This window comes from Choloepus didactylus, chromosome 21 (assembly GCF_015220235.1).
Source record: "Choloepus didactylus isolate mChoDid1 chromosome 21, mChoDid1.pri, whole genome shotgun sequence".
Lineage (NCBI taxonomy): Eukaryota > Metazoa > Chordata > Mammalia > Pilosa > Megalonychidae > Choloepus > Choloepus didactylus.
In genome coordinates, this window is record NC_051327.1 from 28,058,176 (window position 1) to 28,076,405 (window position 18,230).

Below are 18,230 nucleotides of genomic sequence, written 5' to 3' on the forward strand. Positions count from 1 at the left end.
AGGGCGCCGCCTGACTGGAAGGTCGTCCCCCGCCTGGGCTCCCGGGCCGGGCTCGGGACACGGGCGCGCGGCAGCGCGGCGCGGGCGGCGGGCGGCGCGCGGCGGGCAGCGGCAGCGGCGTGGCGGGGCGGCGGCGGCGGCGGGCGGGGCAGGCGCGCGGCGGGCAGCCTGGAGCCAGGCCCCGCCCCGCGCGCCCCGCCCGCGCCGGGGTCCTCGGAGCTGCTCGGGCTGCGCGCGGAGCGGGCTCCGGAGGGAAGTCCCGAGACAAAGGGAAGCGCCGCCGCCGCCGCCCGCCGCCCGCGCCCGCTCGGCTCCTCCGCCTCGTCCGCGACGCTCGCCGGGGCCGCGGCCGCCCGAGGTGAGCGCGGGCCGCGCGCGGGGCGGGGCGGGCGCGCCGGGGCCGCCGCCGGGCCGGCCGGGGCCTGGCCTGGGCCGCGGGGGCCGGGCGGGCCTCGGCGGGGGCCGGGCGGGGGCTCGGCGCCTCTCGGCCCTGGGAAGGGCCGGACGGAGGGCCGCGCCGCCCCGGGAGACCTCGTCCCGCCTGTGCGGGCGCCGGGGGCGCCCCCGGCCCCTGTCGCGTGTTCCCGAGGAGCGCGGGGCAGCGGCTGCGGAGCGGGGTGGCTCCCGGGCGCAGCGTTCCTTCGGTTTCCCGAGACGCGGCGTTTCCTCGGCGTCGCTGCTGGAGTTCCGGCGCGCTCCCTCTCTGTCCTCGCGGGCTTGGCAGCGGCTCGGATGCTCCTTCCCGCCCGGGAGAGGGGAAGAAGCCCGCGGCTCCGGAGTTGACGGGAAGGCCGGGCTGGAGGACGTGCCCCCTACCCGGAGCTTTCGACTGCCGAGGGAGAGTTAATTTCTGGGGTCGCAGGGCCGGACGACGGACCCGCAGCTTCCAGCGGGGGAGCGAAGCCGACAGCAGAGCGTGGAAAGGCTTGGATTGCAAAGACGCTGGCCCTTGGGGAGTGGGGCCGCTTGGTGTTGATGATGTTCTCAAAACAAGTCTAAGTCTTCTCGTCCTCTAAAGACCAGCTGTAAGCACTTGATGGGACGCTGAGGAGGAGCTTTGCACTTGCAGGAGGGTTGTGTTTCATTTTAAGGTTGCTCTGTACCAACTGAAGGGTGGTTGGAACTGGTAGTTAACATGAGTAGGAGGAAGGTAAGGGAATGACTGCTGGGCGGGTGATGTAGCCTGCAGTCACCCCCAAATCACAATATTAACTGGTTTGGTCTTTACAGTCTTAAGTTATCTTCACTTCCCCAGTTTGCACACTGTGTCTTTTCCCTCCTTTTTAAAGCCCTAAGTGTTTTTTGTTACTGACAAAACGTTGCCTTTGGGTGGAGAACCTGCCCAAAAGAAAACGGGGATCTAGTCCAAGTCCGTGGTGATCTGTTTACTGAGAAACCCTGCAGCCATAGCTCTTCTGAGTGGCTGAGGGATGCGTTTCTGCCTTCTGTGCCTTTGCCCACTGGGTCTGGAGTTTGGGACCTTCAGAAACAACCAGGGGTCAGGGGGGCAGGATGAGGGGAGTGCCGGCAAGGGGCTGTGGTCTGCTGGGTGCCGGTCTCCTGGGGCATGCAGAGAGGGGCCCCACCTCGTTCCAGATGGGGGGCCCAGGCATGCAGGCGTTTGTGCTTCTCATCAGTTAGCAGTTTCAGCCTTTGTAGCCTTGTAAGGCCTCAGAACTACCACCAAGTTTACAGATGAGTACGTTGAGGCACAGGGGAGAAAAGCACCCTGCCCACCCTCAGGCAGCCAGTGAGTGACTCTGGAGTCCGAGCTCTCAGCTGGCAGTGTGATTAACGGGGCGCCCCTCCTGGAGCCCAGGAGGCAGTGGGGGACAGGCCGCAGCCCCCGCTGCCCTGCCCAGTGACACCTGGCCGTGTCCTGCGAGGGGTGGGGCAGTGCCTTGCAGGTATCTAGCACTTCAGCGGTGACCTCCCTGCTCTGAAGCACCTGTCCCACTTAGCTGCTCAGCCAGTGCCTGTCCCGTGTGAAGGTAGATCGGGATGTGGAAGGAGGAGTTAGTTGTTGTAATTGAAGTGTAACAAGTTGATTGTTTTCTCCTGGAGGAGAGGCTCTAGGAACAGGACCGGGACAAGCACCTGGGGCTCCTTGCCTTAATGGCCAGAACGTTCCTTGTGGCGTCTGATCTGGTCCATCAGGGTGGGGAAAGGTGAGGCAGACCAGCCCCCGATAAAGGGGCTGCAGGGTCATCAGGGTGCTCCAGGTTGCAGGGCATTTCGGAAGCAGCCAGCTTACGACCGTGACACATTCCGGAAGGTACCAGGTCAGAGCCTCAGTTGGAACTTTGTTCCTTGTCAGAGCAGAAGAGGGGCTTGGGGTGGGCTCCCGGCACAAGATCAGCAGGCAGGCGGCCCTGGGGAGTGCCCTGCTGCCTTCCCCCCCCCGTGCCTGCTGGGCCCAGCCCCTCCAGAACACTGAGAGTCCTTTTGCCCCCCTGGCAGTGCCCATGGCTCCCTTGGGGAGCTCTCCCCTGGCCTGGACAGTGGCTTGGAGCCTGACTGGTTAGAGGCTGGCCACTCTTCCCGCACGTTCTGTGCTCACCATTCCAGCAGATGTTGGTGCTTTCTGCTGGGCTGGGAAGGGGAGTGAGCTGCAGAGACCCTTCCTGACCCCTGACCTCAGGGAGCTTCAGTGGGCAGGAGGAGTTGGGAGGCTGAGTGTGCTGTGCCCTCGGGCGGCAGCGGGGTCAGGAAGCTGGGCTGGGGTACATGGCCTCGGATTTCAACCTGCAGAAGAGGGGTGGGTCGTTCCCTTCCCCGAAGAACCAGCTGAGGGAAGGGCTTGATAAAATACCAGGGAAGGGAAGGATTTTCAGACACTGGGTTATGGCCGGAGTGTCCGGCTGGTCAGCCTGCCTGCACAGAGGGAGCCTCGGAAGCACAAGTGGGCTCCAGCTGTCCTCGGCCGTTCTCTGCGCAGAACTCCCTGAAGGCTGCACACCAGGATGTGAGAGTCACCCCATCCTTCCTGCTCCGCGCCTTACTCACAGCCTCTGCCCCGGCCATGCCAAGAAGCTCTGCATTGGCTGTTCCTGCTGGCACAGTCACCTGCCAGGTGCCTGCCTGGCTCTGCTCAGCGGCACTCAGGTGGCTCACCTAGCCCCTGTTAAAAAGCACAGTGACTCCCCCTTCTCTGCCCTGTCCCAGCACCCTTGGCACCCTGCAGCACCCAGTGGGGCTCCCTGTCTCCTGCATTAGGAGCTCCCGAGGGCAGCAGTGCTTGCCTACTCGGTGTCCACACTGCTTCGCAGGGTGCCGCATGGAACTTCCTGTTGTGTGTATGAGGGAATATTCCAGAAGCAAGTGCTGCCCAGGTTGGGGAGACCGTGGTGGGTTAAATACTGCTTGGCGTGCTGTCCCTGGGTGGGGGGGGGAGAGTGGACACACTGGGAATCTGCAATGCTGTGGCAGTAAAGAAAAGTTATACTTCTGGCCCAGGGCTGGTGCTCTCTTGGATTTAATTTTGAGGTCAGGTAAGGTAACGCCCCTTTAGAAGTACACTACAGAGCTGGAGCTGGGGGTGCCATGGCACCAGAGGCCAGCCGATGCCCCCTTCCCACCAGTGAGCAGCAGGGCCACAACACCAGGCAGCCGGCCTCTCACGGCTCCGTCTAAACAGCCAGCGCTGCCGTGCTCGGGGTTTGGGTGGTTTCCCCTTTGCCTTGTTGTCTGATGACAGAAGTATACATGCCGACGAAAAATGCAGCTGTACTGCGTGTTGGCCTGGAGGTCTGTAACGAGTTGCCCAATTGCCTGAAACCTGGGACTGCAGCCCCAAACCCTGCTTCCACTCTGCCTGTCTCGGGCCTTGGCGGCCAGCTGCGGCAGGTTCTGAGTCACCGGGGCCTCGCTAAAGCATGCGGTGCTGGGCGCTGAGGCCCCAGGCCATGCTGACCCCCCATCTACTGTCCACACCTGTTGTAGAAACCGAGCGGCTCTTGTGCAGTGTTTTTGTTGGGGAGGGGTTCCCCCAGCAGGGGGCTTCATGGGGTTGGGGCTTACGTGAAGAGGTGGGGGCTGCTATGCCTTGGGCAGGGACAAGTCCAGCACAAACACTGCTGGGTGCAAGAGGGTGCCCAGCTGCCCAAACTGGGTGTCCTGACTGGGGGAGCAGCTCTGGCGGCTCTGAGGAGCACCTCGAGGCAACCCCACTCTCCAGCTCCTTGCCCCGGCCCCCCGGCCTTGCTCTGGCCCCAGACACACAGGAGATGCTGCCAGCAAGCCCATCTTAGACTTGTGCGCCGGAGATGTGGGAAGTTGGGGTGGCAGAGGGCAGAGCACCAGCTCAACCCTGGGTCCCCCAGTTCCCAAGGTGGCCTGACCTCCCTCCATGGGCGTCTCGCCTGCCCCCGTCCCACCCGGGGGATCAGCATAAGTCTCCAGGGCCAGGGAAGCCACCCTTGTCTCACTTGGGAGAGAGGACCCCTTGGCCTCCTCAAAGCCTTAGCTTATGTTTAAATTCCGGACTTGGAGGATGTAAATTGTTTCCATGGACATTGGAGACTGGCCCACTTAGGTCCAAATCCTCAGGCAAATTCTGTCACCTCTGAGACTCATTTTCTCATAGACAAAATGAAGTTGTTGACAGCCAGGGTGGGGGTGATGACGAAGTGTGGCCCCTGCCCTGCCGATGTGCCGCGGGTGCTCCGTGATTGTTGCCCCGGGGTACCACTTGTGATGAAGCAGCAGGTCCAGGCGAGCAGCCTTGAGTGGGAGACGCTGTGGCCACGGTTCCTCACCAGCCGTGCCGAGGCGGGCGCTGCACCCGGACCCTGGCTCCGACAGGCACGTGAGGGGCCTGCAGCCCCTTTGATTTTGTTAAGGGCTCAGCCTTCTTGGGGAGTTCAGTCTCGCTGTGTCCGCACCCTGGATGGCTCCCTCTGAGGGGCAGGTGGGCATGTGGAGAGCCGGCCACCTCCCTCCCCAGGTGCAGGAAGCCACTCGGGGCATCTGCCGTGCTGAAGGGGGCTTCGCGCTGTCCTGCCTGGCCTGACCGGAGCTGCTGAGGACTGAAGAGGCCGCAGGACCCTCGGCTTGGGACAAAGCCGGCGCTCATCAAGAGCCCCGGGCCCAGCCGGCCAGCCTGCCTTGAGTGCCCCTCCAGGCTTTGGCTTCTCAAAGCCATTGGGAGACGAGGGTTTGGTCCGGATGTTGCTCGTTGCCCGCTGCCTGATCTCACGGCGAGTCTGTGGGCCCAGGGAAGCGGAGGGCTGAGGCGGGCACCAGAGCACCTGGTCCTTGGTTGGCGTTGTCTTTGGACTTGTCCCCGATAGAGCCCTGACTGCCCTCTGTCTCCTCCACGCATGAGGGTTGCCTGCCCAGCAGAGCCTGGATTTAAATTCTGAGCCCCTGGTCTCTAATCCAAGCACCCCCATTACCTGCTAATGACAGAGGAAGCAGCTGCGTAAGCAAGGGGTCTGTCGCAGGCCTTGCCAACGCCAGTGCGAGTGCCCAGCTGAGGAGGGCGGGAGGTGCGCACGGCTGGGTCTGCTGCGGGGAGGGAACCGGGGCCCCACCTGCAGCCGTGACATGGAGGCCCCAGTGTGTGCCGTGGAGTGCTGGGCACACGGCGGCCGGTGCACGGACAGCCCAGCCTCTCACCGGGAGCCCTGGGCTGCCTTTGCTCCCCATGGCTGATGCTCGGAGGCCGGCGTCTGTGGGGCTGGGCTAGAGCCTTTTACTGCTCCTGCAACTGCGAAGGGGGCAGAGGAAGTGCCATTGCCCTGTGCTGGGAGCTCGGGTTTGCTGGCCCTGACGTGCTCTGTGCCTCCTTGCCTCCCCAGGGACCGTGAGTATGTCGGGGATCGCCCTCAGCAGACTTGCCCAGGAGCGGAAAGCTTGGAGGAAGGACCACCCATTTGTAAGTGATGCTTCGCTTCAGTGCCCGGCAGGCACGGGGGTCCCCTGGCCAAGGTGTGTGCCAGCCCCAGGCCTGACGCCTGCCTGATGGTGCTCTCCCCTCAGGGCTTTGTGGCCGTGCCGACCAAGAACCCCGACGGGACGATGAACCTGATGAACTGGGAGTGCGCCATCCCAGGGAAGAAAGGGGTAAGGGCAGGCGCACGGAGCGGGCCTGGCCACCTCCCCAGCCCTGCCTGTCACCCGGCCAGCGGGGGCGTTTAACCAGAGGGCGGTCCAGCGAGGGGAGGTGGCAGCTGAGATCCCTAACTCAGAAAGGCACGGTCATGGCGTGGCCACAGGCTGTGGTGACAGGTGCCCAGGGGTGCGGGCAGATACAGACCAGGCCACGGGGATGTGAGTCAGTGATGAAACGCTGGGAGAATTACGGTTTGTCCTGGACGTGGTGAGGCTCATGGAGCCAGAGCTGGGCCCTGAACAAGAGGCCACAAAGGTGGCCCCAGAGGCTGGTCGTCAGGGCCCCACGTGTCCTTCACACACGTGCCACCATCTTCCCCTCAGTGCTGGTGTGTCTGGGTCAGGTAGGACAGGCTGGTGGGTACAGCTTCACTGCCCCACACGTGCAGAAGCATCTGTCTGAGACGAGGTGTCTGGGGGGCACTGGGCAGTGTGACCCACACACAGCTCCCCCTTGCGAACCTGGAGGAAGGGCACCCCTGAGGTGTCTGGGTGATGCCTGGAGGCCTCGTCCCCCTCGTTTGCTGCACACTCTGCCGCTTGCTGGGGTCCCGTGCCAACTCCTGGGCTCAGGCCCTCGTGCCTCTGCGCGGTCCCGCTCCCTGGAGCTGAGCTGTGAGCAGGAGCTGGGTCTCGTGTACCGTGGTTTGCAGCACTTTGTGGGCGCCCAAGGGCCCTCTGCCCTTGCTGAGACCATGTGTCAGGGTGGGCGGAGGCATCATTGCTGTCCCCCCCGGAGGGAAGTTTGGGTGGAACAGCTATTGGCTTGTGGAGCTGGGGAGTTCCCTCAGGGCCTCTGCCCTGGGACAGGGTCAGAGACGCCTCACCCCAGCAGAGTCTTGGGGTGGAGAGGGTTGGCTTGCACAGCGCCCTCAGGGTGGGGCCCTGGGGCCCAGCTCCCGCCACTCGCAGCACTCCGCTGGGGGGGCTTTGGCTGATGTGTCCCAGGCCCCCCACATGGGCCTGGGGGTGGGGGTGGCAGGAGCAAAGCCCTTCCTCCTGAGCCCGTCCGCATCAGGGGCAGCCAGCACACCCAACCGTGGTTTTATCTCCCAACAGACTCCATGGGAAGGAGGCTTGTTTAAACTACGGATGCTTTTCAAAGACGATTACCCGTCCTCACCGCCGAAATGTGAGTAGAGTCAGGTCCAAGAAAGCAGGTCGTCTTCTGCTGCCTTCCAACAGGGAGACCCGCGGGGGGCTTCGAAGAGGCCCCCAGCCTGGGAGGCGGTTACGTCACTGCCCTGCTCCACCGTGGGGTTTTGCTGGAGGGGGAGACGAGTTTGACACCTCGGTTAGGCTTGATTCCAGCCCTAAATGTGGAGGGTTCAAATAGGCTTCATCTCAGACCCTGGCGCTAATCAGGACGCTCCTGTGGAGAGAGGGGTCGAGAGACCCAGGCCAAGGCTCCATGGCCGGGCCTTCCTGGGCCCATCAGTGGCTGTTGGGGACCGGGAGGGTTGTAGACGTGGTGCTGCCCAGCATGTGCCCCCCAGTGTGGGACCAGAGGGCTTTGTTTGCATATCGCAGCTCTGACTAGATGCTCCTGACGCATCTAGTTTCACGACGCTCGGGCAGTGGGGGGAGAGGGCTCTGAGCCCCAAGAACCTGCAGGCCTATCTGTGGGTGAGTGCGTGAGTGAGTGTCGCCCCATCTTAGAACAGTGCCCGACACAAGGTAAGGTCAGAACTTGATATAAACATTTATTCCTGTGGTTAGTAATGCAAGAGATAGAATCAAGAAATAGAAGTGTTCTCTGCTGTAATGGTGTCTACTGAGCGAATTTTTAAAAATTAAGGAGTAACCACTGGGATGGAGACGCATTTCATTTTGGGTAATTCTTTGCTGTTTGAAAGTTTTTTGCCGTGTGTTGGCATCATTTAAAATAGTTTCTTCTAATTAGAAGATGGGTGCTTTCATCACATCTGTTCAATTTATTGGAATTCCAAGAAAATGCAGTAAGGCAAGCAAAAGAAATTACATAAAAATTCAAAAGGAAGAATGAGAAAAAACAATTTGATGTGTACATAGAAAACCCAAAAGACTGTAGACAAACTGTTAGAATTAACAAGTGCATTTATTAAGGTTGCTATATAAAAGGTTAACCTATAAAAGTAAAAATCTCTATTTAATTGGAGCAAGTAAGATTTTTTAAGTATACCATTTACAGTAGTACCAAATACTTTGAAATAAATTTAACAAAAGATGTTCGAGATCTCTACAGTGAAAAGTCTACAATATTTATGAGCAAAATCAAGGACAACCTAAATAATTGGAGAGCTACACCAGTGCATGGATTGGAAGACGCTGTTGCAACGATGTTTTTTCTCTCCAGATCTGTGGTTCAGCGTAATCCCAATCAGATTTTTGTTAAAATTGGCAAGCAGATTCCAAAGAGTATATGGAAATGCAGAGGCTGAGAAAAACCCTGAGCCCTTGGGGTACTGGCGAGAGAAGGCACGCAAGACCCAGGCCGCGGCTCAGCAGGTGGACGGTGCCCCGAGCCGTGGGGCATCTGCATGGTGTCCAGGGCAGGGTCCTGGACCATCAGGCATCAAGACCACTGAGGGGGATACAACTGTTAAGACGCTGTCGTGTTGGGCAAGGATGGACAAACTGCCAACAGACAGAAGAGTCTGGAAACAAGACCACACATGTAAGGCAGCCGGATCAGGACAGAGGTGACATTGCCGTGTATGGAGAAAACTGGGCTGGTAGGATACCCAGATGCAAGAAAAGAGAACTCATGGACAGGCGTTGCCTCCCGATTGATTGCAGAACCAAATGAAAACGTGGGACAATACAGTTTTTAAACGAAGACAAGGGAGAATATTTTCATGACCTTGGGATAGGCAAAGATTTCTTAACCAAAAAGTACAAAAAGTACCAACATTAAGGGGAAAACAGTTATAAATTGCACTACGTTGAAATTAAAACATCTTTTCATCAAAACGTGAGAGTGAAGAGGCCACGGAAGAGAGACGATACATAATGCATATCTCAACTTGCATCCTGAATTTATCAAGACAAAGAAAGCGAAACAGCTGTGAGATGATGGGCCTGGGGCCTGGACAGGCCCTCACGGCACAGGCATTCCGCCGGCCAGGACGCATGGGAGGTTGTCTCACTCTGGCATCAGAGGACGCCATGGCCACAGGGAGAACCCACTGTCCACGCACCAGAAAGGGCCAAGTGAAAAAGGTGGCGAAACCAAGCGTGGGTGAGGATGCAGAGCAATGGGGGCCTGCGGGCGCCTGATGGAGAGTCTCCTCCCCACCCTCGAGCGCGTGTTCTGAAGAGCTGCACACGCATGTTCACCGGGAGACAGAGACCAGGGTGGCCACGACGGCCCCATGGCAGCAGCCCGTCAGCAGTGGACGGACAGCAGCAAGACCGAGGGCTGTGGGTTGCCTGGCACGGATGATTCTGGAATGGGACACTGAGTCCACAGAGGCAGGCCCTTGGGAGGACGTGCTGTGCTGTCTGCACAGAGCCAAGAACAGGCCGTGCCAGCGGGCAGCAAAGGCTGTGAGCTGAGGGACGCTGGCATTCACAGGCTGTGCACTTGTGTAAATTGTAATCGTCGGCAGAAGAAACAAGGTGGATATCTTGGACTGAGTTAAAGTTAAGAATGTGTGTTCATCAAAAGATGGAAAGAGCAAAAAGGCAAGATCAGAGTGAGAAGATTTTTGTAAGACATGGAACTAACAACAGGCTTATATCCAGAATAGTAAAGAGCTCGTACGGATCAACGAGAGAGAGGTGACCCAGTGGAAAAAAATACGCAAGAGATTTGAATGAGCTGCTCCAAAGTAGCAGCCAGCAAAGAGCAGTGAGTGGAAGGTTCTCAGCCTCAGCAGTCAACAGGGAGGTGCAGGTTAGCACGGACGTTGACCACTGTGCCCCTGACGGGGACGGCAGAGCTGTGCTGCTGTACAGTGCCGTCTCCTGCCACTGTGTGTCGGCACACTCTGTGGAAAACTGCCTGGCAGTGTCTACGCGAGTTCAGCGTGGACACCCTGTGGCCAGCAGCTTCACACAGAAATGCACACATGTGCCAAAGATTCACGGGCAGGGTTTTCACCGCAGCTCTGTGGCAGCTGAAACAAGTACCTGCGGCGTGACAGGTCAGCCGGGGTCCATCCTCACAGTGGGCTCCTGTGCCACGGTGGGAGCACGTGGACCCCTGCCAAGAGCCGTGTGCCTAGGCTCGTGGCCTCATGCTGAATGGGGCTGCCTTATGTGGTTCTGTAACGGTCAGGGATGGGCAGAAGTCACTTCTTGGTGTGGGAAGTTGGGATCAGGGCAGATGGAGTGGAGGGCGGTGGGAGGGAGTGTTCTGGAGGCAGCTGGTCGGCTCCAGAGCATGGTGCCCGCTGGGAAGGGCTTTCAGGGTGGTCGGCCCGTGGCTCCTTTTCTTGCTGTCATCTCCAGGTTCCATCTTGTGAGCGGTGGTGGTGAATCAGGCCTGGCCTGCCCATCCCAGGGTCTCCGTTCTCTGGCTGCTCTGCACAGAGCCATCCCGCTGTGTCATGGCAGGGTCCTTGGGGAGAAACATCGTCTCATCTCTTGTCGAGTCTGTGCTGACTTGGGGCTTTATTCCTCAAAACGAGACATGGACACTCGCTTCCTCTGCCCCTGTCCTCCCTCCTACCCTGAGGCCACACTAGTTTTAATGAAAGCTCTTGGTGGGGTCCCTGGCCCCTGCAAGGTGGCCCCAGAGTTAGCGGGGAGGGAGCGGCTGAGTTGAGGCATCGCGGGGGGTGTGCATCACCCTGTAAGACAGTTGCACCAAAAAAGGCACTTCCTTTCTTGTTTGTGGTCCAGGTAAATTTGAACCGCCGCTGTTTCACCCGAATGTGTATCCTTCAGGCACGGTGTGCCTGTCCATCCTGGAAGAGGACAAGGACTGGAGGCCGGCCATCACGATCAAACAGGTAGGCGCCGCCGGGCAGCGACCTCACGGCTGTTGTCAGGAGCCGGGCACAGGCTGAGCGGAAGGCTGCCATTCAGCCTTGAGGCTGCTGTCTCCCCGCCTGTGATGTCTTGTCTTGTTTTTGTCTCTTGCCCAGATCTTATTAGGAATACAGGAACTTCTAAATGAACCAAATATCCAGGATCCGGCTCAAGCAGAGGCATACACAATTTACTGGTTAGTAAGTCCCGTCCCCCTGCTCTGCTTGCCTGTCGCCTCCTTTGTGGGCTGTATGCCCTCCCCTTGGCCTGTCGGGAGGGCATGGGGCCCAAGGCCGCATTGCTTGGTGTCTCCCCAGCAGTGAGGGGGTTCTGGGGGAGCCCATGGAAGGTGGTCTGAGGTGTCTGAAGAAGAGGCGGTGCTGAGGCCCGGCAGGTCCCCAGGCAGCAGGAGCTGCCAGTGCGAAGGGCCTCTGGTGACCGGGGACCTGTGGATGTGGGTGGAGGGAGAGTGGCAGAGGTCAGGTGCCCGGGCCTCAAGGCTGCGTTGTCCCTGATGAGCCTTGTGCCTTGGGAAGCCTGGTCTAGTTGGAGGGAAAGGCCCCCTTGCTGAGGGCAGCTCCGAGTCCTGGGGGTCCCACACTTCCTCGCCTCTCCCTGTCCCCCAGTGCCCCTTTTCCTGACCCCGCTGGGCATGGCGCCACTGCCTGGTGCGATTCTCTGTCCGCTGCGGACTGATAGGGCGTGGTCGGAGGGGTCAGGCAACCTGCTCAGGGTCCCCTGGTGACGGTCGTCACCACACGCAGTGCTTCTGTGGGTGCTGCTCAGCTCAAGGAGTTCCATGTCTTATCTGTGCTGGCGCAGCGGCCTGGCATGAGTTGCTCCTGGTGGCCGAGGGCAGCCGGACGCCCAGGTGGGAAGGCCCCACACTGCAGACGGGAGTCTAAACGTGCAGCCCAGAGTAGAGGAGGTGGGGCCTGGCTCTAATCCCCGGGGCCTGTTCTGTGGCGTGGGTGTGGCCTTGAAGCTCCTCTTGCCGTGAGCCATGGCTGCCCCAAAACCCCTGTCCACACCGGGCTTGGTAAACAGCTGCCCCAGGACGGAGCTGGCTGCTGCCTTTGTGTGAATAAAGCTTTATTGGCACACTGTGCACCACACGGCAGAGCTGCGGGGTCACCTGGATACCACGTGGCTGCGGAGCCTGGAGGGTTTACTCTGGGCCTTGAGAGCAAATGCTGGGCAGCCCGGGTCTGTGTCACAGCGGGCGGAGCCCGATTTGTTCCAGTTTGTGGCGTTTGCTGCTGGCTTGTGCTCGTTTTTACCGGTGCACTTGTAGCGGCGCGGGCCGTCCAGGAGTGGCCGCACTCTCCTGTGGCCCTCTCGGGTGGCAGGGTCCTGCCTAAACACCATGTTTCTCGCTGGCTTTCCCTAGGAATTTTTTTTTTCATGAACAAAATAATTTTCTCCTAAAAAAATACCTACTTCAAAAGCACCTCTCGTGAGGCTTGTTTGAAGGCTCTGGCTCCCTCTCCCTCTCACGCTTCCTGGCAGCTCCTGCCTGGTCAGAGGGCCCTGCTCCCCCAGCGCCTCCCTGAGCAGCATGTGCCTGCCCGGGGTTAGGAGCACAGGACCTGGTGCCCTTGGAACCTTCCCTCAGAGTCGAGGGGTGCCAGGGACAGTGGGGACCCACCCCGGCCTCACCCCGAAGCTGGTGCTCTGGGCCATGGTGGGGCAGAGGCGGATGGCGCACCCCGGGAGCTCGCCACGTGGAGCCAGGGCCGCCTCTGCTTCCTTCCCGGGGCCGTCGGCGGGAAGCCCTGGCCCCATGTCCTCCGCGGGCAAGTTGCCACAGCAGCCCCTGCCCCGTGCGGTCCTCAGTCTGCCCCGAGCCTGGGCTGTGCTTCTGCCCCACAGTTGCGGCCGCAGCCCCACTCCCGGAGCCTCCCAGCCGGTGCAGGGGCTCCCCCAGACCTCATGGCAAGGGCTGCCTCACGCCCCATTGCCCTGGAGCTGAGAGCCAGGCAGACGTGCATCTGTTTTCAAAAAGGAGCGGAGAAGAGGGTTTAGCAAGCTGTATTTCCCCTTCAGTATCATAAATGCTGTTAGGAACTCGAAAAAGAAGAGAAAACCACTGATGACTAGTGAAGACGTCAGCTTTCCATGTAGGCCACCAGTGGGGTCCTGGGGCCTTAGCTGGGGCTGCCCCCCCCCAGCACACACACACACACACACACAGGGGCTGCCCCCCCAGCACACACACACACACATTGGGGCTGCCCCCCCCCAGCGCGCACACACACACACACACACACACTGGGGCTGCCCTCCCAGCACACACACACACACACACACTGGGGCTGCCCTCCCAGCACGCGCACACACACACACACACTCACTGGGGCTGCCCCCCCAGCACACACACACACTTGCCCGAGCAGGCAAGGCGGCCGTGCCACCGGGCACCTCCCCTTCCCGGCCTTCCCCGCCAGCCTGGGTCCTCCCCGTGGCCCTCCTGCTCCTCACTTCTCTGTTGACAGGCCCTGCTCTGCTGTCACTCCACGGTGGTCCCCACGCCCCAGCCCACCTCCCGTGGTCCCAGGCAGCAAGTGACCTCCGGGCATGGTCCCCGGCCGGGCAGGGCCCAGCTGCCCCCTCGCGGTTTCTGACGTGTCTTTCTCTTCTTGCCTCCTCAGCCAAAACAGAGTGGAGTACGAGAAAAGGGTTCGAGCACAAGCCAAGAAGTTTGCGCCCTCATAAACAGCGACCTGGTGGCATCGTCACAAGGAAGGGATTGGTTTGGCAAGAACTTGTTTACAACATTTTTGCAAATCTAAAGTTGCTCTGTACAATTACTAGTCCCCTGGGGGGGGGGCGGTGCGCCCCATTTCCGCCGCTGGTAGACAGCTCTCGGTTCGCTGACTTGCCCGGTTTTTCATACAGGGTCTCTTCCTTCAGTCTTTTGTATTGTTGATTGTTATGTAAAACCTGCTTTTATTTTAATATTGATGTCAGTATTTCAACTGCTGTAAAATTATAAACTTTTATACTTGGATAAACCCCCGAGGAGCTAGTTTCCTCTGCTCTCGGATGCAGGCATGCTTCACGACGTTAGCGCTGCCCTTCGCCTCTCGCTGGCTGTGTGGAAATCACCCTCCCTCCCCCACACTCGTTTTCTCTCTCGCAGAGCCTAGGTTGTGTCGCTTACGAGCCTCAGAGCCAAAGCCAGCCAGCCCCTCGTTTCTGCAGCCCTTCCTTTGTGTTTCTCTGGCGTTTTGTCTGTGTTGCTGTTTAGAGTAAATAAACTGTTTATATAAAGGTTTTGTTGCATTATCATCATTAAATGAGTGCAAGCAGGAGGCTGCTGGCCCATCCAGCCCTCCGGCCACTCAGGGCAGGACTGCAGGCCTGTCAGGTTCCCACACGCCCCTGTGGCCCCAGCCTCTGCCTGCGGGCAGGGGCCCGGCAACCCCGAGTCCATCTCTCGGCTTCGGGAGGAGCCCAGGCCCTGGGTGGCACTCTCGTTCGGGTTCTTTGTGAACAGCATTCTGTATGGAAACGGTGCGTGTCCCCGCTACTGTCCCCTCCACCCTGGTCTGTGGGCTGCAGAGGGCTGGCGGAGTTCAGCTCTGGGGAGAGCAAATTGGGGTCAGGGCCCTCAGGCACGCGGGTTGGAAGTTGGTGAGGGTACTGCCCTGGGCTGCGAGGCAGGGCCACGGCCCTCCTGCTGCCGGAACCGGTTAGAGCCGACCCAGTGCAGACCCCTTTCCTGGGGCTGGTGGCCCACGATGCTGGAGGCCTGGCTCTCCCACCTCCTCGGTGGGTTTTCAGAGGGCTTCTGGCACTAGAGCCCCCTTGCTGGGGCAGCCCAGCTCTTCTGAAGTGGGTGAGGGGCTGAGGCTCCTCCCTGGTTCTGCTTGGCGGCTGCCCCCGCCCCTCTGCAGCCTGCCGAGCCCTCCAGGCAGTCTGGTGACTGGTGCCCCCGTTCAGCCGCTCTCTGGGTGCCCGGGGCTCACGGCCCCAGCCTGTGCTGCCCAAGCTGGTGTCCTGTCGGCCACCTGGGACCACTCTGAGCCCAGGCGTTGTGCTGGACGCTGGGGATGCCCCCAAGAGCCCTTCAGGCCACAGGCTGCGAGTTCTTTCTGGATCCTGCAGCTTTTTGAAACCAGCCCTTGCCATTCCCATTCAAAAGGCTGCTGTGGCCAAGTGGCTCTGTCGGGAAAGGGTTAGGTTAGTAGCCTCGGGGCCACCCTGAGCCCCGGTTTGGCAGCAGGGGTACCGGATGGAGCCGGGAAGTGGCAGAGGGTGGTGAAGGCCCAAGGAGCCACACATCCCTCCCGGCCCTGGCTCCCGGTGTCGTGAAATGGCATGCACATGCAGAGTTGTTCTCGGGCCTGGGGGTCAGCACCCACGGAAAGAGCCAGGAACCCCGGGCTCGCTGCCCCAGCTCTGGAGGACCTTTGCTTGCTGGAACTTGGGTCCCCTGTGGCTCAGGGGCCAGGACCAAGGTGGGCAGGAGGGAAGCTGGGTGAATCCCAGAGGAGCAGCCTGGGCAAGTAGGGTCTGCATCAGGCTCCTAGGAACACTGGGCAGGCGCAAGTCTTGGTTTGGGAGATGACTGTGTGTCCAGTGAGAAGCAGGGGCGTGAGGAGCGGGGCAGGCGCTGCCCCCAGGGGCCCATGAGGCGTGGGCTGGGCTCCCTCGCACTGCTCGGGGAACTAAGTGTGAGTGGGTGGCTTTAGAGGTGGCTTCCAAAGACCCCTAGAGCTGATACCCCATCTGGTGGCTTCTGAGGAATGAGTGCCTTGCCTGCTTGCTTAGCTGCCTATTTAGCACATCGCTGAGCTCGCAGGCTCATGTTCGCAATGGGCTTGTAACATGGGACCTTCCCGTGGGTAATTGAGCCAGAGCGTCATTTTCATAGCCCACCGCAGAACGTCTTTTGTAACGACTGAACTCCTTTAGTAACAGTTCCACATGTATATGGTTAATATACACGGAAACCTGACGTTTAATAGTTAAAATGTTCTAAAGTACTTGGTGTTCCAGTGAGCTGCAGTGACCTGCGCTAATGACGCTTTCCTTTTGTACCACGGTCCTTGGTCGTGAGCCTTGTCACGTGAGCGCTGCACACTCTGATCTCCCTGTTGTGACGGACGGGAAGGGAGGGTCCTGCATGAGGGTCTCACGATTAGTAAGGAATTGTGGGCTGTAGATTAACCCTGTATCCAAGAACTTCAAATTAAAAAATTTCCAGAAGCTGTTGTCTGTAAGGCGTGTCCTTTTCCTGCCCTGCCCCTGGTGGGCTGTGGGGTGGGGGTTGCCCGGCCTCGGACCCTCAGTGGCCCTCGAGGCCCGTGGGGCATGGGGTGGTGTCCCCTCGGACCAAGGCTGAATGTCCCCGCTGTCCCCTTCTCGGAGCTGGGTGCCAGGGCTGTCCCCTGTCCATCCTGTGCAGCTGGAGACCTGGGGCTGCTCCCACACGACATGTGTCCGGGGCCGGCCGCTGCCTTGCCTTGGGGGCAGCTCCAGGAGCCGTGGGTGCCGTCCGCCCGTGGGCACAGGGAGAGCCTGCGAGGGGGTGCCCAGGGGAGCTCGCAGTGGGCGTGGTGGGTCCGCATCTGTGGTCCCCAGACCCCCGCCCAGAAGGCCTGCAGAGGCAGCGCAGGGCCCCGGCCGCCCCGTGGGTCCCGGGTTTCCGTTGCCATGACGATGAGTTGCCAGGTTGGAGGGCCTGAGCACTGACTTTCGCCCAGATGGAACCGGTCTGAGCCGGCTACAGCGGGAGGGGCCCCAGCTGACCGGTCCCGAGTCTGGGGGTCTCCTGCGGCAGCCCACCCTGTCAGGAAGCGAGGGCGCCCTGGGGAGCAGGGCCGCTCTACAGGTGCTGTCGGGGAACAGAACAAGGAGGCACAGAAGGAAACAGTCAGTGGGCAGCCCTGGGTCCCCCCCCAGATAAACCCCCCACTCCCTCCAGGACCCCTGCAGGGAGAGAGGTGTCCTCCTGAGGAAGGGCAAGGGGCGCCCCCAGGGTGCCTGTCAGGAGCCGGGCGCCCTGCTCCCCGTTTCCTGTCCCGAGATGCTGCCGCGTCCTTGGCCCCGCTCGCCTCCTTGAGAGCTGGGCGGGCACCCCCGCAGCGCGGGCTCCCTGCAGCGGGGCCGCCGAGGCCCGGGGGACGGACTGCCTCACGGACAGCGGCCGGGCTGGCCGCCCCGCCGGTCAGGGGCCCTCCCTCCCGAGCCTGGCCCCGCTCTGCCCCCCGCCGCCGGCAGCCCCGACCCGGAAGGCGCAGGCAGCATGGCGGATCCCTGCGGGCTGCAGGTCCCTGGCCCGTCTCCCCTTGGGGCCGGGACAGCCCTTCGGGCGACGGAGGAGCTCTGGGCTTCCGGGAGGCTGGGCCTGCAGTTCCCCGGGCTGCCGCCAGAGGGGGCGGTCCGGCCTCTGCCCCGGGCACGAGCTGCTGAACACTCCGCGGGCGGTTCGGACGAGCCAAGCCAGAGCCTGGGTTTCCTCCTGGCCCTAAGTGGGGACGGCCACTCTCCCACCTGCCAGACGCTCTCCAGCCAAAGCCCCGGGAGTGCGGACTCGGCCGGGCAGGACAAGTGGCCGAGCCTGGGCTGGAGCCCGTCCGGGCATCTTGTGCTTTCACACACCTGCTCTGTCCCCTCACGGTCCCCGGAGTTTGGCAGCTGCCCCCACTGCTCAGAGCTGCCGCCAGGAGGAGGGGCCGGGCCGGGGGACCAAGGGGACCCCTTCAGAGTGAGGTCTGGGGACACAGGTGGGGGCGGGGGGAGCCTACCTTCCTTGCCCTTTCTCCTGGCTGATGGGGTCAGATGGGAATGGCTTCCACCCCGCAGCCATGGAGGCAGAAACCGAGTCACCGAAGGCAAGAGCCCCCACCCCCGCCAGTCCACCAGGGCATTGGGTTCCCAGGCAGAGGAACCCCGGTTCCTGACGGGCGGGTCGGCTGAGGCCTCAGAGCCGCACCCACGAGCGCTTGCTGTGTGCTGAGGTGGACCCAGGTCCCCAGCAGCCCTGGGTGGGCGCAGCTGTTGACCCCGTTCATAGAGGGGGAAGCTGAGGCGGGCAGGGGTGGCCAGGGCTCTGGACTTGGAGCAGGTCCAGGAGAACAACGGTATCAGTCAGCACAAAGGACCATGATTCATTCGCTTTGTTCATTCATTCATTCAACAAACCCTTACTA

General features: G+C 60.9%; 1 protein-coding gene across 1 annotated transcript; it reads left to right on the forward strand.

Moving 5' to 3' along the window:
* The first annotated feature begins 210 nt into the window (after positions 1–210).
* UBE2I (ubiquitin conjugating enzyme E2 I) lies at positions 211–16,284 on the forward strand. Its single transcript, XM_037815465.1, has 7 exons — positions 211–358; positions 5,802–5,878; positions 5,983–6,066; positions 7,174–7,246; positions 10,942–11,051; positions 11,187–11,266; positions 13,722–16,284. The coding sequence occupies exons 2-7, from the start codon at positions 5,813–5,815 to the stop codon at positions 13,783–13,785; spliced, it is 477 nt and encodes a 158-aa protein (XP_037671393.1). The 5' UTR covers positions 211–358; positions 5,802–5,812; the 3' UTR covers positions 13,786–16,284.
* Positions 16,285–18,230: the final 1,946 nt, after the last annotated feature.